General features: G+C 28.3%; 1 protein-coding gene across 5 annotated transcripts in view; it reads right to left on the bottom strand.

Annotated features, from left to right (window-relative positions):
- Positions 1-19,987, bottom strand: part of cora (erythrocyte membrane protein band 4.1 like coracle) — a 208,161-nt gene that overhangs the window by 4,632 nt on the left and 183,542 nt on the right. For 4 of the 5 annotated variants that reach the window (XM_075365229.1, XM_075365232.1, XM_075365228.1 and 1 more), the window contains 5 exons: positions 18,970-19,083; positions 15,730-15,843; positions 11,071-11,154; positions 5,758-5,970; positions 2,961-3,151 (listed from right to left, as the gene is read on the bottom strand). In XM_075365229.1, the coding sequence (XP_075221344.1) occupies positions 2,975-3,151; positions 5,758-5,970; positions 11,071-11,154; positions 15,730-15,843; positions 18,970-19,083 (702 nt within the window). In that variant the 3' untranslated portion in view covers positions 2,961-2,974. The remainder of the gene's footprint in view (positions 1-2,960; positions 3,152-5,757; positions 5,971-11,070; positions 11,155-15,729; positions 15,844-18,969; positions 19,084-19,987) is intronic. The other variant, XM_075365231.1, reaches the window with a different exon arrangement.

Below are 19,987 nucleotides of genomic sequence, written 5' to 3' on the forward strand. Positions count from 1 at the left end.
ATTCTTGCATAAAACCAGCAATTAACCAATGCAATTACTATTAACCAATTAATTGCATTAACCAGCAATTAATGGTCCAATTCTACCCAGAAATTAGGGTGTTGTGAAAAATGAATTAATCTATGTCAGAAGATACTAATTAAATGCAGAAACTTGTGAATGCAGTTGTTTGATATGTTTTTAATTTTGCACTGGTAGAAAAAATATCATTCTTAAAAGCAAATACAAATGCCGACTGCTAATTGCTTCTACACACAAACACAGATGCGCGATATATCAATGAAAGTAGAAATACAGCACTTTCATTACATTTTTTAATATTGTATGACTTTCCAATAAATAATTGGAAAGTCATACATTCTTTTACTTTTTCTTCACAGAGCCAAATTCACTGTTGAATATCAGAATATAGAGCTGACCAAAATCCAGTTTAAATTCAGTTCTACAAGGGCACCTTCACACTGTTCCCCACAGCATGGAAAAGTACCTCAGATGATTTACATGCCTCATAGCCAAAACAAAGACTGGGGCAGATGTCATAAAGCAATAAACAATGTCTCTTACATACGGGAACAATTGCTGACTTTTTGTTCTGAAACAATGAATTACATACACTACCTAACTCAGCAGAGTTTATAATAGGTCATATATTTGTTATCAATGTCTTGTATTAAGAGATAGATACATTACATTTTAAACAGAACTGTTTTACCTTTAGTTTACATGCTGCTGTAATCCTTAACTAATGTAATTATATAACATAGCTTTAAAAAAAAAAAATTGCTATTATATAAAACTGAATGAGATATAGAGGGATTAAAAACACACTCACATGAGGGTGGTTTGAAATTAACCTCCATTTGGTTATAAATAAAAAAACCTGATTAGATAAAAGAAAATTTTATTATATACAACTTAAAATTACAGCTTTTAACTATTTTTCATCATAGTCACCACTTAAATTCAAGCATTTTTCATAGTGTTTCAATAATTTAAAAATACTTTTTTCATAAAATTCAGCTGCCTGGTTGCCTAGCCAACCTTTCACAGAATTTTGAAGTTTGTCGTTATCGAAGTGCCGTGAAACAAGCCATTTATTTCTTCACGTGAGTGAAGAGATGAAAATCACTTGCCACCAACTCTGGGCTGTAAGGGGATGATCAAAATTGTTCCATTGGAACTGATTCAGAAGTTCTTGAGTTCTTCGAGCACTATGAGGATGAGTATTGTTATGCAAAAAGACAAAACTGGATGACAACATACCATGACGTTTGTTCTGAGTGGTTCACCTAAGTTTCTTTAAAGTTTCATAGTAGACTGCTGAAGTAATCATCATAACATGTTCTACAAAATCGACTAGAACTCCCTTGGCGTCCCAAAAAACTGTAGCCATAACTTTCCTTGCTGACAAAGTTTGGCAGGCTTGCATGGAGAACTGGAATGGCTCCAGATCATTGATTGTTTCATTTCAGCATTCAAATAGGCCACTAGTTTCATCCTCAGTCTCAATTCTCTTCAAAAAATTTTCTCCTTCAGCATCGTAGTATGAAAGGAAGTCTAAGGCAGAGCCCATTCATTTAGTTCAATGGATCTCTCTGTGAGCATTTTTGGAACCCATCAAGCACAGAACTTCCATTAGCATAATTTATCAGTGACAATCTCGTACAAAATCATATGAGAAATTTGCAGGAATTGTTTGAAAAGTTCAGAGATGGAGAATTTTTGATTTTCATGCAGTTTTTGTCAATTTCATCACTCATAGCAGAAGACCTACCACTTTTCTTCATGGGTGTTTGTTCTTCCATTTTTAAAAAAAAATGGACCCATTGCTACACTACATCACTCATAATGTTTGGGCCATACACAGTATACAACTGATGATGGATGTCTGCTGCCAGAATATTTTGTACCCAAAGAAATCTCATGACAGCACATACCTTGCATTTCACACGATTTTCTATTGCAGCACTCATGTTTTTAGATTATAACAAGAAAACGGGCTAAAGTATGCAGCTCACACTGACACAGCTGGAAGTGCATTGATTCAGAGAGTACGCTGATATGTCAATGGAGGCGCCAATAACACTACTACTAGTGCTATGCTGTAACAGAGGTTACTTTCTGAACCGCCCTCGTTTACTCGCAATTTACGTAATTTTTAATTCACAAGTTGGTACAAATTTGAAATCTTAATTTAAATCCATTTTTATTTTTCTTACAATCCACATACAAAATTTTTTTTATAAAAGTTGCAAATCATATGAGGGTTCAATTTTTCCCATAACAGGAGTCATACCTAAAAGATTACATAAAGTATTGTGATCCAATTTTTTTTTTTTGAAATTAATTTTGAAGTTTTACACTAACTATTCAGCATTGAAGAAACTGTACCACAAATGAATATTTTACACTAACATTAATTTCTATTCAGAATTGAAGAAGACTCATCAGCAATTCTAGCTGCACTCTTTTACAGCTATCTAGTGTGTTGCTGTAATGAACATAATGAACAGACAAGTATTTGGGTATTAGCCATCTTCAGTTTAAAACAGGTAATTAATTGGTCTACTACAAATATAATCAAGACATAGACTTGATTTTACTTTTATGAGTTTGATTCTATATTTGATAGGCTATTTGTTTCCTTTGTCATAATGTAAAAAAATTACAAATCAGATATTGGTCTGTAACAATTTTATTTAATTGTCACATTTCCCAGATGTGTCTTTTTTAGATCTGCAACTGAAAAGATATGAAAAGAAATGACTTATACTCAAATGTAAACAAAGAATGATACAGAACACTTTAGAGGCAGGTGGTATATGTGTTCTGCACAGCATGCAATTTGTGTAAAAAAATAATATCTTCATTAATTGTAAGAAAAGAAAAAAAATATTTTTAAGCAAAAACCTTATGGTTAAAATTTAATTACTAAAAAAAAGTGTGTATCAATTACTTACAGTTCATTATATTATCACTGTTGCTGCTGTTGAATTTCAATTTTCTCAACAGTCATATCAGGATTCATAGCAGCAGCTTCCTGAATAGCTTCCGCAAGAGCTTTATCATGATCAACTGGATCACCATCACTCTGGATAGTAATCTTTTGTTCAACTCTAGTTTCAACTACACCATCCTTTTCTGTCTTGTACTAAATATAAAATAAATACATACATACACACATACTGTTATAATAATGATACAATATATTAATATTAGGAGGATTATTTCAGCCAAGAAGTATAGTATATAAATACCACCCCAAGTAAACACTCACTGCCATTAAGAAACTTTTAAAACAAAGTAAAACACAGATAATAAATTTTTCTTAGTAGCAAGCCTTGAGACCAAACCTATATCTCCGTAAATTCCAAATTAAAAAATGGAACCATTAAATTCAACTTTAAATACAGGTGTTAAAATCCTAGTATGGCCAACCAATTTGTATGATACAAATAGAGACTACTTTGTTAATTTAGACTGCCTTTATGCAGAAAAAACCTACATTTTAGTTTTAAAAAGATAAAATATTAGTTTAGTGCAACTTTAACTATGAAAACTGTTATAATTATAAACGTTTTAAATAAAATCTTACCAAATTTAATATATATATATATATATCTTCAAAGCTTAAATCATAGCACTATTAGTTGCTCTTTATGAGTAAATTCAATGACTTTTGAGAACAGCAAGTTTCAAAAACATTATATTTATTAAATCTGTTTCCGTTTGTCAGTTAAAACATTTTGTTTTAATAATTTTTTTTTGTTGTATGAATTTATTCCAAAAAAATTTCTCTGGCCAAATGATTTCCTTCTAAGTCATGATTGTAGAACTTTTTATCATATAAATTATCAACCTAAAGAATCATGTAACCTAAATTGTCATACCTGATATAACCAAAATAAACTTTTTTAAAGTAAGAAACAGCAGTATTGTAAGTCATCCTTAACAATGAAAGAACTTCTTGTAATAAAAAAGATGTCTTATTGCACAGATAAAAACATGTATATTTGGAACAACAAAATCATATTACTTAAAAGTTAGATAGTATATTAGTAAATTTTAATAATTAAAAATGTAACTATTTTTACTTCCTTGCATGAAGTAAAGGAAGTATTGTGATGACAAAAAATTTTGGTTTTTAGATTTCAACGGATATATCCATTTTGACCATCCCTGAATTCATTTTGACTAGTTTTGGCGTGATGTCTGTATGTACGTATCTGGCATAACTCAAAAACGATTAGCTGTAGGATGTTGAAATTTTGGATTTAGGGCTGTTGTAACATCTAGTTGTACACCTCTCCTTTTGATTGCAATAGACTGAACCAAAAGTGTCCAAAAAAGCCCAAAATTCAATTTTTTTTTTATTTTGGAATATTCTTAACTTTAGTAATAAGCCCTCATTGAGACCTTTTCAATGACATATCGTAAGTGGTACTTATTTTCATTGGTTTCAGAGTTATAACCAAATAAAATTTCAATTAATGAAATTTTTGGATATTTGGGAAGGCACATCAGTTCGAATCAGACTTCGTCTCCTTTTTTTTTTTAATTTAAATATATTGATTTATTAATAATTATTAACTGCTGATTGTAAAAAAATTATGATAATTCAAAAAAACAAATCAGAAGTTATTAATGAAATAAAATTTTAATTTTTTTTATTTAAAAAACAAATATGTATATGTAATTTAATAGGTGTACAAGGAAGTCATGTGTTGTCCACATCAGTTTTTTTTTAATATCAATTTAGTTATATAAATTATAAACATAAAATATTCAAATTTTAATTCCCAAACCAAAAATTAAGTTGGCATTTGTAAAAGTGATATTCTATTTATAGAATAGTTATAACAATTTTTAGTGTTTAATTAGCATAACAAAAATGAAAAGTACAAAAAAGTTGTTATCATTCAACAAGCAAGTTTTTCCCAATGAAGTTATATACTTACAGCTGTAGTTTTAATTTTACAATCTCTAAAAAAAATTCATAAAATCATATTCTGTTGTTCCTAATATAATATATAATAAAGTTTCAACTGCCAAAAAGCATGGAAAACAGTTTCAAACTGGAAATGCTTTTAGAACAAAAAATCCCATAAAATAGTTACTTACCTTCCAAGGAGATATCTAGGACAAAATGAATTATAAGCACCAAAATTCTGTACTTATCAACATTTTCTTACAGAGAATTATTTGGACATTGAAAAATATTGAATATTTTTTATTCAACCAAAACCTGGAGTGAAAATAATAATTACATCACATTTTATTTATTTTTTCTTAGATTGATTATAGATTTTGCTTAGATGCTAACATAAAGTTATTTCTTATATTCTAATCATTTAAATTTAAAATATTAAATAATTTCTCATTCCAAACTGTAATAGGACAATAGTTATTTTTTGTGTTAAAAAGTATGTTAATATCATAAAGGCATTCTGGATTTTTTTTATGTGGTCTTTTGAAACCTTGATACAGTTTTATAAATTCAATGGAAGTTTACAACTCATCAGGAACTGAACCTTAAATTTCACAGTCAGTAATTCTACTGACTGAGCTCCAGATGTACCCTATTGCTCTGTTGGATGTGATGGCTAATGAAATACATAATTATGACTTAACTTGAGATAAATAAAATAATAATTCTAACATAAAATATAAAGATATTTTCAAAATCACTTCTGTGAATAAATTTGGAATAATAAAAGAATTAACACTACTGTAACATTTTAATCAAAGTAATCATACCGTAACAGTTTCGACAGTCCTTGTTTTACTGCTGATTGTCTGTGATGTAACCATCTCGCCTAACAGTGACTCATCTCTGGTTTCAAGAACAACTGTTCGTGGTTCTGTATGTACAACTGGTACTTCAGTTGTAGCACGAATGCCTGATGGCGCAGTTCCTCCATCAGAACCCACTCCATACATGTATGTTTCGGTCTGAACAATTGGATGGCCCTATAATATAAATAACATTATTGTAGAATTATCCAATTGCCATATAATTAGTAAATTACCAATAAAATTAAATTATTCATTTGTTTTGTTAAAACATATAAGTAACATTTAATTTAATATGTACTGCTGATTGATCATTATTTTTATTTATCAGATTATACTCGTATAATACATTGATGGTACTTCAATAAAAAATATCCTTTATATATTTCAATAAAACAAAAATAAATTTAATAAATACTATGAAAGGATTTAGAATAAAAAGATACAATACAATCTAACAGATTATATATTAATATTGAGCAGGCATATTTTTACATAATTATTTCTATTTAATAAAAGAGTTCAAGAGAATCAGTTATAATTAAGGAACCTAAGTTTTGAGATTACATTCTTGTTAGATTTATGGGATTAATGTACAGACTTACAATAATTATCAACAAAATGATACCTATAAAATCAGCCTTTAAATTTGAAAGCATAAAAAATCTACACCTTCCCATGCATTTATTTTATTGTAAATGTAAATTTAGCAACAAATAAAAAAAACTACTTACTGTAATTCATGAAATATGAAGAGTAAAAGTTTTCCCTTTTTTAAAATTTACAACTGCTTCTACTTAACAATAATCTATGGTGAATTGGTTAACTTCAAGAAAAGCTTTGGTTGTTTGCACAAAATATATAGTTTATAAGTTATGTCTTCAATACTAATAAGTGTTGGTTTTTAAGTTTTTGTAAATTTTAGATTACGGCTGGCCTTCATGGTGCGAGTGGTAGCGTCTCAGCCTTTCAGCTGGAGGTCCCAGATTCGAATCCCAGTCATACATGGCATTTTCACACATGCTACAAATCATTCATCTCATCCTCTGAAGCAATACACAACCGTGGTCCCGGAGGTTAAAAAAAGTTAGATTATAAGAATGTCTATCATTTCTTGTTTGGTTACAATTTTTACAAATGGTTACAATAATTTTATGTACTAACTGCATACATGGCAAATCAGTTAAACTGAAAATAAAATAAATAAACAGATATGATGAACAATATAAAAATCCTATGTGTGACCCAAAATTGGTTACTTGTAACCAGCAATTTGACTGAATTGTTTACATTGTCTGTTTGACAGTTTGAAGACTGTGAAATGACAATTAGGAAAATTAAGCTGAAAGATACCCACCAAGCTGTACTAAATAACAGCAGAAAATTCACTCACTCCAACCAAAGATGGTTAACACAATATAAATTATCTTACATATATATTATATGTATTTATACTGTGAATTATCCACAAAAGCAAGACAAAAAAAAAAAAAATTTAAATGATTTTCAGATGTATAATTTATCAAAATAAAATAAAATGTACCATCAAGTCTCAAAATATTCATAAAAATGTTTTTTTTTTTTTAAGTAATTTAGATATTTGAATTATATAAAATTTTACTTGTATTTATATGAGTTAATACAATAAGGCAATTGTTTTTAATACTTACAAAAATTATGGCAACTGTATTAGATTAAATAAAAATTTTTAAATTCATTTTGAATGAATTTTCTTCTTTTTTTTAATGGTAATTTTGAAATACTTTACAGATGCTTGAAGTTTTTTAAAATAATAATCTAAGTATAGCCAATTTTAACTGTATGTCTTAAAATTTAATCAAGTCAGCAGCATTTTAACAATGCACTGTTTTATATATTTACAATTACTGTTAAAATTTAGCAGTCTCTATCTGTTTATAAAATTACAAAAGGATTATATATATTACATCATTCAAAACATACTTCTGGCTGTGATATGGTTTCACCTGCTGAAAGAGGTTTAGTAACAAAATTACCATAAATGTAAAAAAAAAAGCTAAAGAAGTTTATAACAAAGGTAAATTAATGTCAATAAAAATGTGTCATAAGTAAACCACAACTGTAAATTAAGTACATAGGTTCTTTAACACAGCAAAACCTCAAAAAAACAACAAAAAACCTGTTAATCTGATTATTACCATACTTATCATAACATACAACAGCCAACGTATTCTTTGTGTTGAAATAGGAGGAAAAGCTTTTTTTTCAAACATTCAAAGCAGTAGTTTTTTTTGTAATCCTGTACACTCAAATTCTATCTTTTTAGTCAACTAGTGTATATCTTTAGTAAGTGCTTTTTTTCAACACTCTTACTTTGAATTTGATAAAAAATGCACACATTTTTAAATATAAAGTTAATGCTTTCACAGTGATCAATGGTTATTGCATTCAGTATTTAGTCTAATCAGTTACTTTTTATATTAAAATTAAAAATAACTATCACATAATTACAATACTTTTTTGCTGGTGTTTATGATCATATAATTTAACTTTTCCATTTATTACATCCAAGGGTCAATGTAGGAAGTGGGATGATAATATTTCTAATTATTTACTAACTGTTTAGAGCATTAAAAATGCTATTGTGTAACTTTAATAACATAGCCTACGCACAAATAAAAAAGAATTACTTTCTTAGCTGGTAAATAAATTCTTAAAAGTGATTCAAGGTTGTAATGATGAAAGTATGTTAGTAAGAGAATTTTCTCATATTCTCTTGTAAACAGTTGACTAAAGTTTCACTTAGCATTTCCTTTTACTTTACTACTGTATTCTTTTTTCATATCATTTTCTTTTGATTACTTATATGCTGTGGTTTAGGTATTCTACATTCTGTAGTTGTTAATTTTTTGTTTAGTTATTTTAATGAAACTGCCAGTAATTAGACAAATTGAATTTAAAAGGAACAACCCTAACAAAAGTTACAATTAAATTAAAAAGTCCGCTACTGAACACCACATATGTGAGACTCATGGTGTTTCCAGTAGACTCAAATAAACAATTAAGACTTTCACTACATACCAATGTGTAATAATTACTTTACTCAAAGACCAAACATTTTTTTCTTGTTTTTTTATCAATTAAGACTCAAAACAACTGCAAATAATGCTTAAGCTTTTTTTTTTAACATTATTAAATCTAATTTTTTTTGTCACACTGTTTTCGTGTATTGGTCTGTACGGTTTTTCTACCTACTTTGGATAAATATACAGATAATAAATTATAGATTGACTGTCAAAATATATGTATTTTGTAAATACTTTTAGGTTTTTATAAACTTTTGGTATTTACCAGTTTCAACACTTTTATTCAAATAAAAACATTGTCCCTTATTTTGCATGAAGATGATAAAAATGTGTTGAAATTGTTGACTGAATGAAGTATGCAAATTCAGCATACTTCATCATCAAAGTCAAACATTAGGTAAAATTTTTTACTTTTAGGGAAATGCAATGAGAAAACGCAATTCAAAGAAACTAATTTTTTTACAAATTGTATACAACTTGCATCAAAAACTTTGTAAAATCATGTAATCACAGCCATCCAGCAATCAATTTCATTTTCCATACATTTTCTTTTCATACCATGCTCCATCATTCAATAAATGGATAAAACAGTTAGAACATTAAAAAAAAAACAAAAAAACACAACCCATCAGAACTTTTAGGTTAGTTACTAAGCAAAACATCAGCTCAGGCTGAGTCAGGTGGTGTAGATCATACACACAGGTCTGGCAATTTTTGGTCTACAATAAAGAAATAAAATAAAAATTCTCATGGCAGGACTAAGCGACCTGTATATGTGACGTACATTCCAACAGACTGACTTGCAATAATATGGACAACAAAACAGATCGTCCGACAATGAGAGTTCTTTAAACAAAGAAAAGTCCTTGTCAAACATGTATGATGTCGGGCTATGGGTTGTGTGATATTGGTCAACGGGCAAAAAAAGTGCGACACAAATATGTTATGTTAGTTTATTTTAAACATCCATTTTTATATTCGGCAATGAACATGTTAAGAATTCTACAGTCTACAGATACCAAAGAAGCAAATTAACTTAAAAAAAAATATTGTTCTTACTGACTGGAAAAGAAAATGTAAAGAAGAAAGTCAAGAATTAGTCAGAAGCTCAATTCATTCCGTTTAAACAAACCAAATCTATGAATGCCCCTATCAATCACAGCATCCTATTGCAAAAAGTTAATGATTTAGCAAAATAAGAATGAGTGAGCACTGTATCAGATGAGTGGTTAACTAGACTGAAGGATCAGCATGAAATAATCTATAAAAAAACCACACAAAGAAAATAGACGGATGATGTCGCTTGAATGATATCAACCTACTTTTAAAAAAAACTATTAAAGCCTTAAGCAAAGTATGTCAATTTCAAGGTGATAGTTATGATCTTTTGAGATTGGCTTGGTTTCTTGTTGATTGAATTCATGGCTAAGCAACAAAAATTACTAACAAGCCTTCTATGAATCAGTTTACGCGTTATTGTGTTGGAGAGCCAATTGCTGAATATTACTCCTGAAAAATAAAGTTCATCTGCTTGTCGCTATGACATTATCGGCTATGGAATTTTGGATAGTGTGTTCCATCATCTACCATACACTTTGGACTTTAATCAACTTCCATCTTTTAAAGCAATAATGTAGATTTGTGTGGTGAACAATTTCAGTGACAGCAAACTGGAAGAAGATATAATAATTGGTGAAATAAACTGGTGACAAAAAATAATTTTAAGAGAATTAATATTATAAAAAGCTTAATAATTAGTTTTATTTTAAGTTATTCCTTGTACTTCTCTATTAAAACAGTATTTTATTCACTCAAGTGAAATATTAATCATTATCTTGTAAATATTCCAATTAAAAAAAAAAAAAATACTAATACAAAGAAGATTGTTAAAACAAATAAAAACAATCTTAAAGCAAATTTTTAAAACATTATTCTTCAGCAACATATGATTAAATATGTGAAGATCTATGTAAAATGGAACACTTAGTCATGCTAATTTTAAAATGAGATAAATTTAAATCTTCACTAAATCTTAATAAAAGTAAATGGTAAATCTAATAAAACTATTATAATGAGTTTAAAAGTGCAAAGGTTTTTAATATATTTTTCAACAGTTTATCTACGTACACTTCATCAAACAATAAATAAACTATTTTAGAGGTTTAAAGATGCAAAATTGAGAAAAAATACAAAACTGCTTTAAAAAAATTACCTGTAATGGATATGTTCCGTCGAAGTCGACTGGTGTACCAGAATCATTTGAACTGGAACTTGAAGTGCTCAAACGTCTACTCATCTAACACATCAATACAACATAACATGCATGCCACAATACTCAAATAAAAAAATAAAAAAAAAAACAACAATAAAATGCAAATTAAACAGGCAATTTAAAAAGCTATAGATATGGTAAGTGTAATAATTAGCACACTAACATTTTTTAAAAATAAAATAAAGATATTAAAAAAAAATCATTCAAATATAAGACAATGTCAATTAAATAAAGCATTTATGCATGACAATGCATTAGGTTTTTATTACTATTAATCAAATAAAATCAGTATTTAAAAAAACAGAATTTTTTTCTCTAACTATTATGTATTTTAAATTAATACAGCCACTAATAAGGATTAAAGATCTTTAAAAGCACACGGATAGAATCTGTGCAACAATCCTTCATTCATAATACTGAACTACACAACTCTGACCATTCCATAACACTTGCAATTATTACCATTGTTTACAACGTCTGCACTGTTATGGAATCAAAACTGTTGTAAGTTGATGTAATTGGTGGACTTTGAGTAAATTGATTTCTTTTCGTATATTCTGATTAAAAGAATTTTACATAACTGTGGAAGTAAGGAAATGTGCTTGATAATTTATATGTATTTTTATTTAACTTTGTAACACTGCAACTCCAAATTACTTCTCTGATTTTCCTTCGAAAGTATGAAACTCTACATCTCAATCTAATAACCGACAGTGAGTGCATGTTGATTTGAGAAAGACTTTTAAAAAATAATAAAAATATCATCTAGTATTTGATTACCTCAACCGTCACTTCTGATTGAGGGAATCTTTTATCAGAAATTAGATTAGATGGCTTCTTTTTCTCTTATTCCATAATAAATATTTAATTTATTCTTTCTTAACTATTATTTTCTTAATTTTATTTAAATCAACCCTCTTATTACAGGAGAGCTACACATGGCACTATCATTGGAACCGCCTGCAAGCTGATGCCATGTATGTCTTGCATATGGTAGATTAGAAAGTGTATTCTGCTTGTTTACATTGCCTAAATAAGTATAATATAGGTTAATTTACTTTAGAAATGTTTTAAAAAATTGTTTTAATAATTCTGTCAGGAGTGACCTGATTCCAAAGTAACCATAACAAATTACAAAAACCAGTATAGAAAATATAAAAATAATATTTTCTTACTTATTTATACTTAAGTAAAATGTCTAATAAGTTTAAAAATACAATATTTAGGAAGTATGATAATTCTGTGTTTATACATATACTGCTCTCAAAAATATTTCAAATAATAAATGCTAATCTCAAGATTCCGACTATTCTTTTTTAGAAATAAAAAAAGAACATTTTTGAGTCACACTGTAAAATTATAAAAGTTAGCAAGTACATGTGCACTAAAAAGATGAATTCTAAAGTTATTGAAGTGTTTTACTAGCATCATATAAGTTATTTGTTAGACAATGTCTTATATTCAGAACAAACTAAAACATACTACACATAATATTAATATATAAAAATAGTAACTACTTCTAGTTCCCATTTTTACTAACTATATTTTTAGGCATAAAAAAAAATATATATTTTCATTAACAACAAAATTCTGATATGTGCGGTACATTTTGATGTTTTTACAATCTTAATTAACTTATAAGTCAACAGAATGCAAAATTTTAATGCTTGTTATTATTAATATATTTTCTTAAACAAAGACAGAAGTTAATGAGTTACTACATTCACATACATGCAAGGCAATAAAATGTAAGGGTATTAAAAAAAACCTATTATTTACCACAGCAATTAATTTTATTTCAACAAAGTTTTCTTAAGTAAAAAAAAAAAAAAAATGCATAAGAAAGTTGAATTTGATGAAGGTGGCTGTGAGTGGAATAACCACATTCTAATATTAGTTTATCACTTAATCTTTTAAGATGGTAATTTTTTGATAATGAACTTCCTGCCAAAATCTCATGTTTTCTAATAACATATTTTTTGTACTAGTTTATATTAACCCAGCAATATATGCAATTTATATTGTATTGTAAATAGTTTGTTATTGTATATTGCTTTGTTCTTGTAAAAAGTTTACATATATTAATTTCTTATGTAAATTAATTAGTTATATATTTAAAAAATTTTGTTTAGTTTTTTTTTTAAAAGACTCTGAAATTGCATATATCTGGAAAAAAGAGAGAACTAATGACCTCCTCAATGAGTTGGAAACTGGTAGCAATACAAATAATTTGGATGGAATGGACATTTCAGAAATATAAAATGAATCTGAAAATGTAAATGAGAGGTTATGATCCAGAACCTGATGCACAGATGGTGAACAAGAAATGATTTGAATGAAGATGATGATGAAAAGGTTGATGAGAAGATGATGATGACGAGGATGAATGAAGTTACTTCAGAAAAGACGGAATAAAATGGTCCAGCAAAAAGTCAGAAAGAAAAGCTACAGTATAGTTAAGTAATTTCTTGTTTTAAAAGTAAAAGCAAAATAAACAGATACTCCTTTAAAATGCTAGGAATTTTTTTGACAATGACCATTTTTTAACACTATTGTTGATTTCACTGATAAATACACTGATATAAAAAATGATCTTACTCTAAATTACTCTAAAGAAAGAGATGCTGAATGGACAAATATTATGGAATTGAAGGAAGTTTTAGGCCTTTTACAACTGGTGGAAGTTTTATGACCCAGTTGATGTACAAGACCTCAGGAGAACAAATACGACAGAGTAGAAATATTTCATCTCATTATGGGAATAAATACATTCTATGTATTCTTGCTTTGCTAGGATTTGATGACAAAGCAATTTGAATCAAGAGAAAGATGTTAGATAGACTGGCCTCAATTAGGGATGTTTAGAATAAATGTAATAACACTTTTAAAGTATTGTTCAAAATCTTTGTACATATATTTGTGAAATATAATGTACTAAAAAAAATTAATCTAAAAATAAACTGACTAAAAAAAATAGAAATAATAGATAAAAAAGAAATATTAAAAACTGGTAATTTAAAATGAAAACATTACATATATTTATTTACCTGGTCTGTCAGTACAGTGTAATTATTTATTTACAATTCAAAGACGTGGCTTACTACTGGCTAAACATATTATAAATATCTCTATCAGTAAGTAGTATAAACTAGTTATTAAACTTAGAACACTAAATTGTTTATCATTAAACTACGGAATAAACAATTTATAAAAAAAAATCATTTAATTTAAAACAATTTTCATCAGAAAAACCCTGATATACAAAACCATATTTGTACAGAAACATTAGTAATTAAGTACACTCCTATTTAAGTGAAGTGAAATAATATTATTGAAAACATACATACACATGATTTATAAAAATATAACTCTCATTTTCTATGAGGACAGATGAATAACTACAGAGTGCTGGATAAACTGGTGAATAGTATAATACTTAATAACCTGGTGGATTCTGTAATACCAAAAATTTCTCAGATAACAGTATGCTTGAAAACTGAAGGTTGAAGTAAGATTATAGACAAAACAGATAAAGCCATATCTAAAAACAACTAGTTCCCATAAATTATATAAACTTAAAAACTAGTTCTGATAAAACTGAAAAAGATTGAATGCATTTCCATTACATGATGTTGAAATATTTTGGTGGATGATTGTAGCAGTTGATGCCTGTTAGCTATTGAAAAGTATGGTTCACCAGATGAATTCATGTTCTGTTTGAACATATGAAAATGTATTATATCAAAAGAGAGACTATTCACTAGTGCAGTGTTAAAGAATTAAAAAAAAATTGTTTTAACCTAAGAAAAAAAATAGTATACAATCTTAAATTATTTTACTAAGCAGAATAACAATATTCAAGCATGCCAAATCAATGTAAAAATAGTCAATAAAACTATTAAAATTGTAATTCAGTTTTAAGAACATTAAAAAAATAAGGCTGATATTTATTTTACCAATTAATTTTAAAGTAATTTCAATTGTTTATTGTGAACATATATACATAGTTTTAATTTCTCAACATTATTTGTGATTCAAAATTTACAAAAAAAAAAAACAAAGCCAAAATATTGACCCATCAAATGTTTTCCATTTTTTATTTTGCTTTGCAATATATTTACAAATTTATTAATAATAAAATAATCTGCTTGTTAAAAATTATACATAAATCAGCATAACTTTGAAAAAATATGATATCAGTCAGAATGTGAAAATTTAAAACAAATTTTACAAATTTATTTTTTGTTTTACTCTAAAACAAAAATCCAGAGTTAAGTAGTCAAATAAATTAATATTTACTGTATATTTCAGCAGCCAATGATCACAACCACTAAGACAATAAACCGTGATTATAAAGTAAATAAATGAATTAATGGAAATTAGTGAACTTTTAAAAACCAAACAAAGCAGAAATAAAGATATTTGTGAATTACAAAACAAATCATCAGCCTTTATTGCATATTCTGTACATAAAATTAAGAGATCATTACAAAGAGTACATAACATTTTCAAAACATATCAACTCATTAACAATAATCAATTACAAAATGACTTCACATACTTAATTATTTTTATTAATATTTTGTTTTGGAAACATACCTGATTGTCTCCACTAACAATTGTTGAAGTGGCCCGCACCTCCTGTGTTACTACTCTTTGTTCTTGGCGTGTAGCACTAGTGGTTGTAGAACGAGCAACCGTTTTTTCTTCAACCTAAATTTTAAATTATTTTGAAATTTATTGCAATTAAAATACAAAATAATTTCTAATACAAGATACATAATGACCTTACTTAAGGTGAATCATTAAATAGTAATAAATGATAAAGATAAGGTCTTAATGTGAGTATATTCTGAAGCCTTACTTAAGCAGAACATAATCCTTTTTTAGACTTTCTTTTCAAGCATGACCACTTACAAAAAAGAACTTAGTACTACATTCAATTTTTCTTTCTTAATGATATTATTTTCTTTTTTTTAACAGATCAAAGTAATAAATAACCAAATGTAATAACAAATAACCAACAAAAAGCCATTGAGAATTGAATTTTAACTATTTCATGGAAATACAAGGTCTGTAAATAAAGTAATGAGACTAGTTATTTTCAGCAGCCAAAGTGGCAACACTATAAATTTACTAGTAAACATATGGCTATATGAACAGCTGATTTATATTAAGTACCAGCAGACCCGGCAATGCTTTGCTATTGCTATATATATATTAAATTAACACAAATGAAAGTTTGATAAAAAATTAAACACTACGAACTTCACAAAATTTAACCTTTCCCTTTTTCACTTTTCCATTTCCCTTTTACCCTTTTCAGCTATTTCCTCCTTTTCAATTTTACAGTTTCCTCTTTTTACTTTTTCCAATATTCCCTATTTCCCTTTTTTTATTTTTTCCTATTTTTCCCCGTGCATAAATCAGTCCAGTAGTGTTTTAGTCTATAGAGAACATATATATCAACATTGCAAATGTATATATATATATATGTATAGAGAAGAAGAAAGTCACCTAGCGACACTATTTTTCGCAAAAATATCTCTTTTCACTGTAACTAATACATATTCTGAATATGAACAAAATCGGACCATAAATACAATTTCTGAAATATTTCGACCCCAGTGCCAACTAGCAGGTCCATTTTTTGCAAAAATATTTTTTTTCACGTAACTAATATATATTCTAAATATGAGCCAAATCGGAACATAAATAAAATTTTTCTAAATATCTCAACCTCAGCGCCACCTAGCGGGTCCAAACTAGTTCAGAAGCCTTCCCTGGCATGCATCCAACCATTCCCCAAAGTTCCATCGCTATCGGATGAATGGTTTAGGAAGGCATAAGAGACATACAGATAGACAAACATTCATTTTTATATATATAGATTAATATTTTTAGTCTATTGTTGCCACGTGTGACGTAAACAAACTTTTTGTGAAACAAGTTTTTGTTGTGCATTATAAAAATGAGTGACACTAATTATCAACAATGTTGTGTAATCAAGTTTTTATGTTAAACTCAGTGAGGATGCTACTGAAACTTTTTAAAAATTGAAATGGGTGTATGGAAATGACACTCTGTCAAGAGCCCAAGTTGTTAGATGGTTTAAAGCATTTTTAGATGGCTGGGAATCAGTTGCGGATGATCCATGCTCTAAAAGACTGTTAACGTCAAAAAGTGACAAAAATGTTGAGCAAATCAGAGACTTTTGAAGTTTTTTTCTACAGGATAGACTGTACATCAATATGTTTACTGAGAAATTCTTGAAAGACTGCGGAAAAGAGTTGCCCGTGTGAGACTACCCATCAAAGACAACTGGATGCTGCATCACGACAATGCACCTTGTCACACAGCACTCTCAGTTAATGAGTTTTTGGCAATGAAAAACATTCCTGTAGTTTCTCAACCACCTTATATACCTGATTTGAGTACCTGTGACTTTTTCCTGTTCCAGACTTTAAAAATCACCTCAACCGACCACATTTTAAGGATATTCTGGTTTCTGAGTTCCAACACAGCTATGAAGAGTGGGAAAACCGTTTGAAGCGTTGCATGGTTTCCCAAGGGAACTATTTCGAAGGCGAGTCTATATATAATCGGATTGTAAATAAAAAATTTTTCTGAACCGATCTCATTACTTTATTTACAGACCTCGTAACACCATAAAGATACACTGAAATCAATAGAATTCAACAAGACACAGATAAGAGACTACCACAAAATCTTTTTCCCAAAAAACAATTCCATAAATATAAACCCTTCAACCCTACTAAACAAGGATGAAAACCATAATCTGGGCCATAACAATAGACAATGCAATGTATATCTTATTTTTAGCCTTTGACTAACAATATTTTTAAGTTCATCATCACCCACAAATCGTTTACCACTCAAAAATTCTTTCAATTTCCCAAACAAATGGTAATCAGAAGAGCTAAGACCAAACTATATGGCGGGTAATCATAAATTTCCCATCCAAATTTTCTCAGTACATGTGGACATGCATTATCGTGCAGCAGGACAACACTGTCGGTCAGCCACCCTGAATTCTGAATGGTGTGCCATAACTTATGTAAAATTTCACAGTATGCTTCTGTATTTACAGTCATTCCATGTGGAATGAAATCAATCTGCAGTATGCCAAACCGATCCCAAATAACTGACCATCAGCAGTTTGTGTCCAAATGGCTGCTAGTTTGCAGCCATTTGAATGAAGATGATGATGAAAAGGTTGATGAGAAAATGATGATGACGAGGATGAAGTTACTTCAGAAAAGATGGAATAAAATGGTCCAGCAAAAAGTCAGAAAGAAAAGCTACAGTATAGTTAAGTAATTTCTTGTTTTAAAAGTAAAAGCAAAATAAACAGATACTCTAGAAACTATTCACTAGTGCAGTGTTAAAGAATTAAAAAAAAATTGTTTTAACCTAAGAGAAAAAATAGTATACAATCTTAAATTATTTTACTAAGCAGAATAACAATATTCAAGCATGCCAAATCAATGTAAAATAGTCAATAAAACTATTAAAATTGTAAATTGTAATTCAGTTTTAACTGTATGATATATACATCATAATCTCTAATTTCTATTTCAAAGATGTTAAAGTATTGATGATGTAGTAAACAGGTTAAACAATGTAGTGTCTCAAATGTATATTTATATATAAATTCCTCTCTCTCTCTCTCTGTATGTATAAGAAACAAGATTACCTAATATCTATGGTTATTTTTTCAACTAGGATTGCCTTCCTTTAATCTTCTTTAAACAAAAAGCAAAAAAAATTCAACAAAACTTTATATTAAGGAAGATATTAGTAAAAAATAAAAATTACCTGGCTAGTTTTGGCATTTGTCTCCAGGTCTTCATGTGTAGTGGCAGTACGAGTTGTAACAGCAGTGGCAGTTACATACGGCGAACGACCAGTAGAATCTTCTAAACCTTCCGCCTATCATTGTAATAAATGTTTAAAAAAAAGAAAACAAAATTAAAACAATAATCACAACATAAACAATGAAGGTGATTAATACTCAAAATATTAAATGAATAATTAAACTGAATAATGATGAATATTTAAATTTTGTACTACAACAAAGACAAATTAACATTCACAGGCATGATCTGACTCATAAATCATCAGCTCATTCAATAAAGAATAACAGTGGAACTTCAATTACACTTAAAAAATAAAGAAATATAAGTGATTCTCGTACAATAACAGTAAATAAAATATTTTAGAAAAAACTGTTGTTAAAATATTATGAATGATATATTTAATTCTCCATTTTAAAACAAAGACTCAATTACAGTGACCAACATTTTTTCCATAAGATGAAATCAGGTGAAAAATGTCAAACCACCTGGAGGATGAGCTGAACAAGAAATTAGAAAACTAGCCAGTACTCAAACTACACTGGCAATAAGTTTAACTTGGAAATAGCCTCATGGAAGTCTAAAAAAAATCTCCACAAGGTAATTTTCTTATATTTTAATTTTCCTGTGCCCCTATACTCCAGCAGAACCTTTCTTAAATTTTATATCCTCTTTATGAGTGTAAAAAGTAACTGTTTAAATAATCTTATTAAGGTTTCAACCAGCTTGTTTTGCTCGTATGTCAATAGACCCCGAGTGGAACAGGTTCTGCATAAACAGTAAAATGCTCATGAATCCCAATTTCTTTTCCATTATAAATTACATAATTTGTTTAGCAAGTTAATGAATTATGGTGATTAATTCATTCTATAAAGCTCAAAACATGTGTAAGAGCATGTTGTGACAATTTTTCAAGTATGAAAAATCTCAGACCATGATTTGAACACAGGGTCTTCTGAATGAAAGGCTTTAACTATTTA

The sequence above is a fragment of the Lycorma delicatula genome, chromosome 1, assembly GCF_047948215.1.
Source record: "Lycorma delicatula isolate Av1 chromosome 1, ASM4794821v1, whole genome shotgun sequence".
Taxonomy (NCBI): domain Eukaryota; kingdom Metazoa; phylum Arthropoda; class Insecta; order Hemiptera; family Fulgoridae; genus Lycorma; species Lycorma delicatula.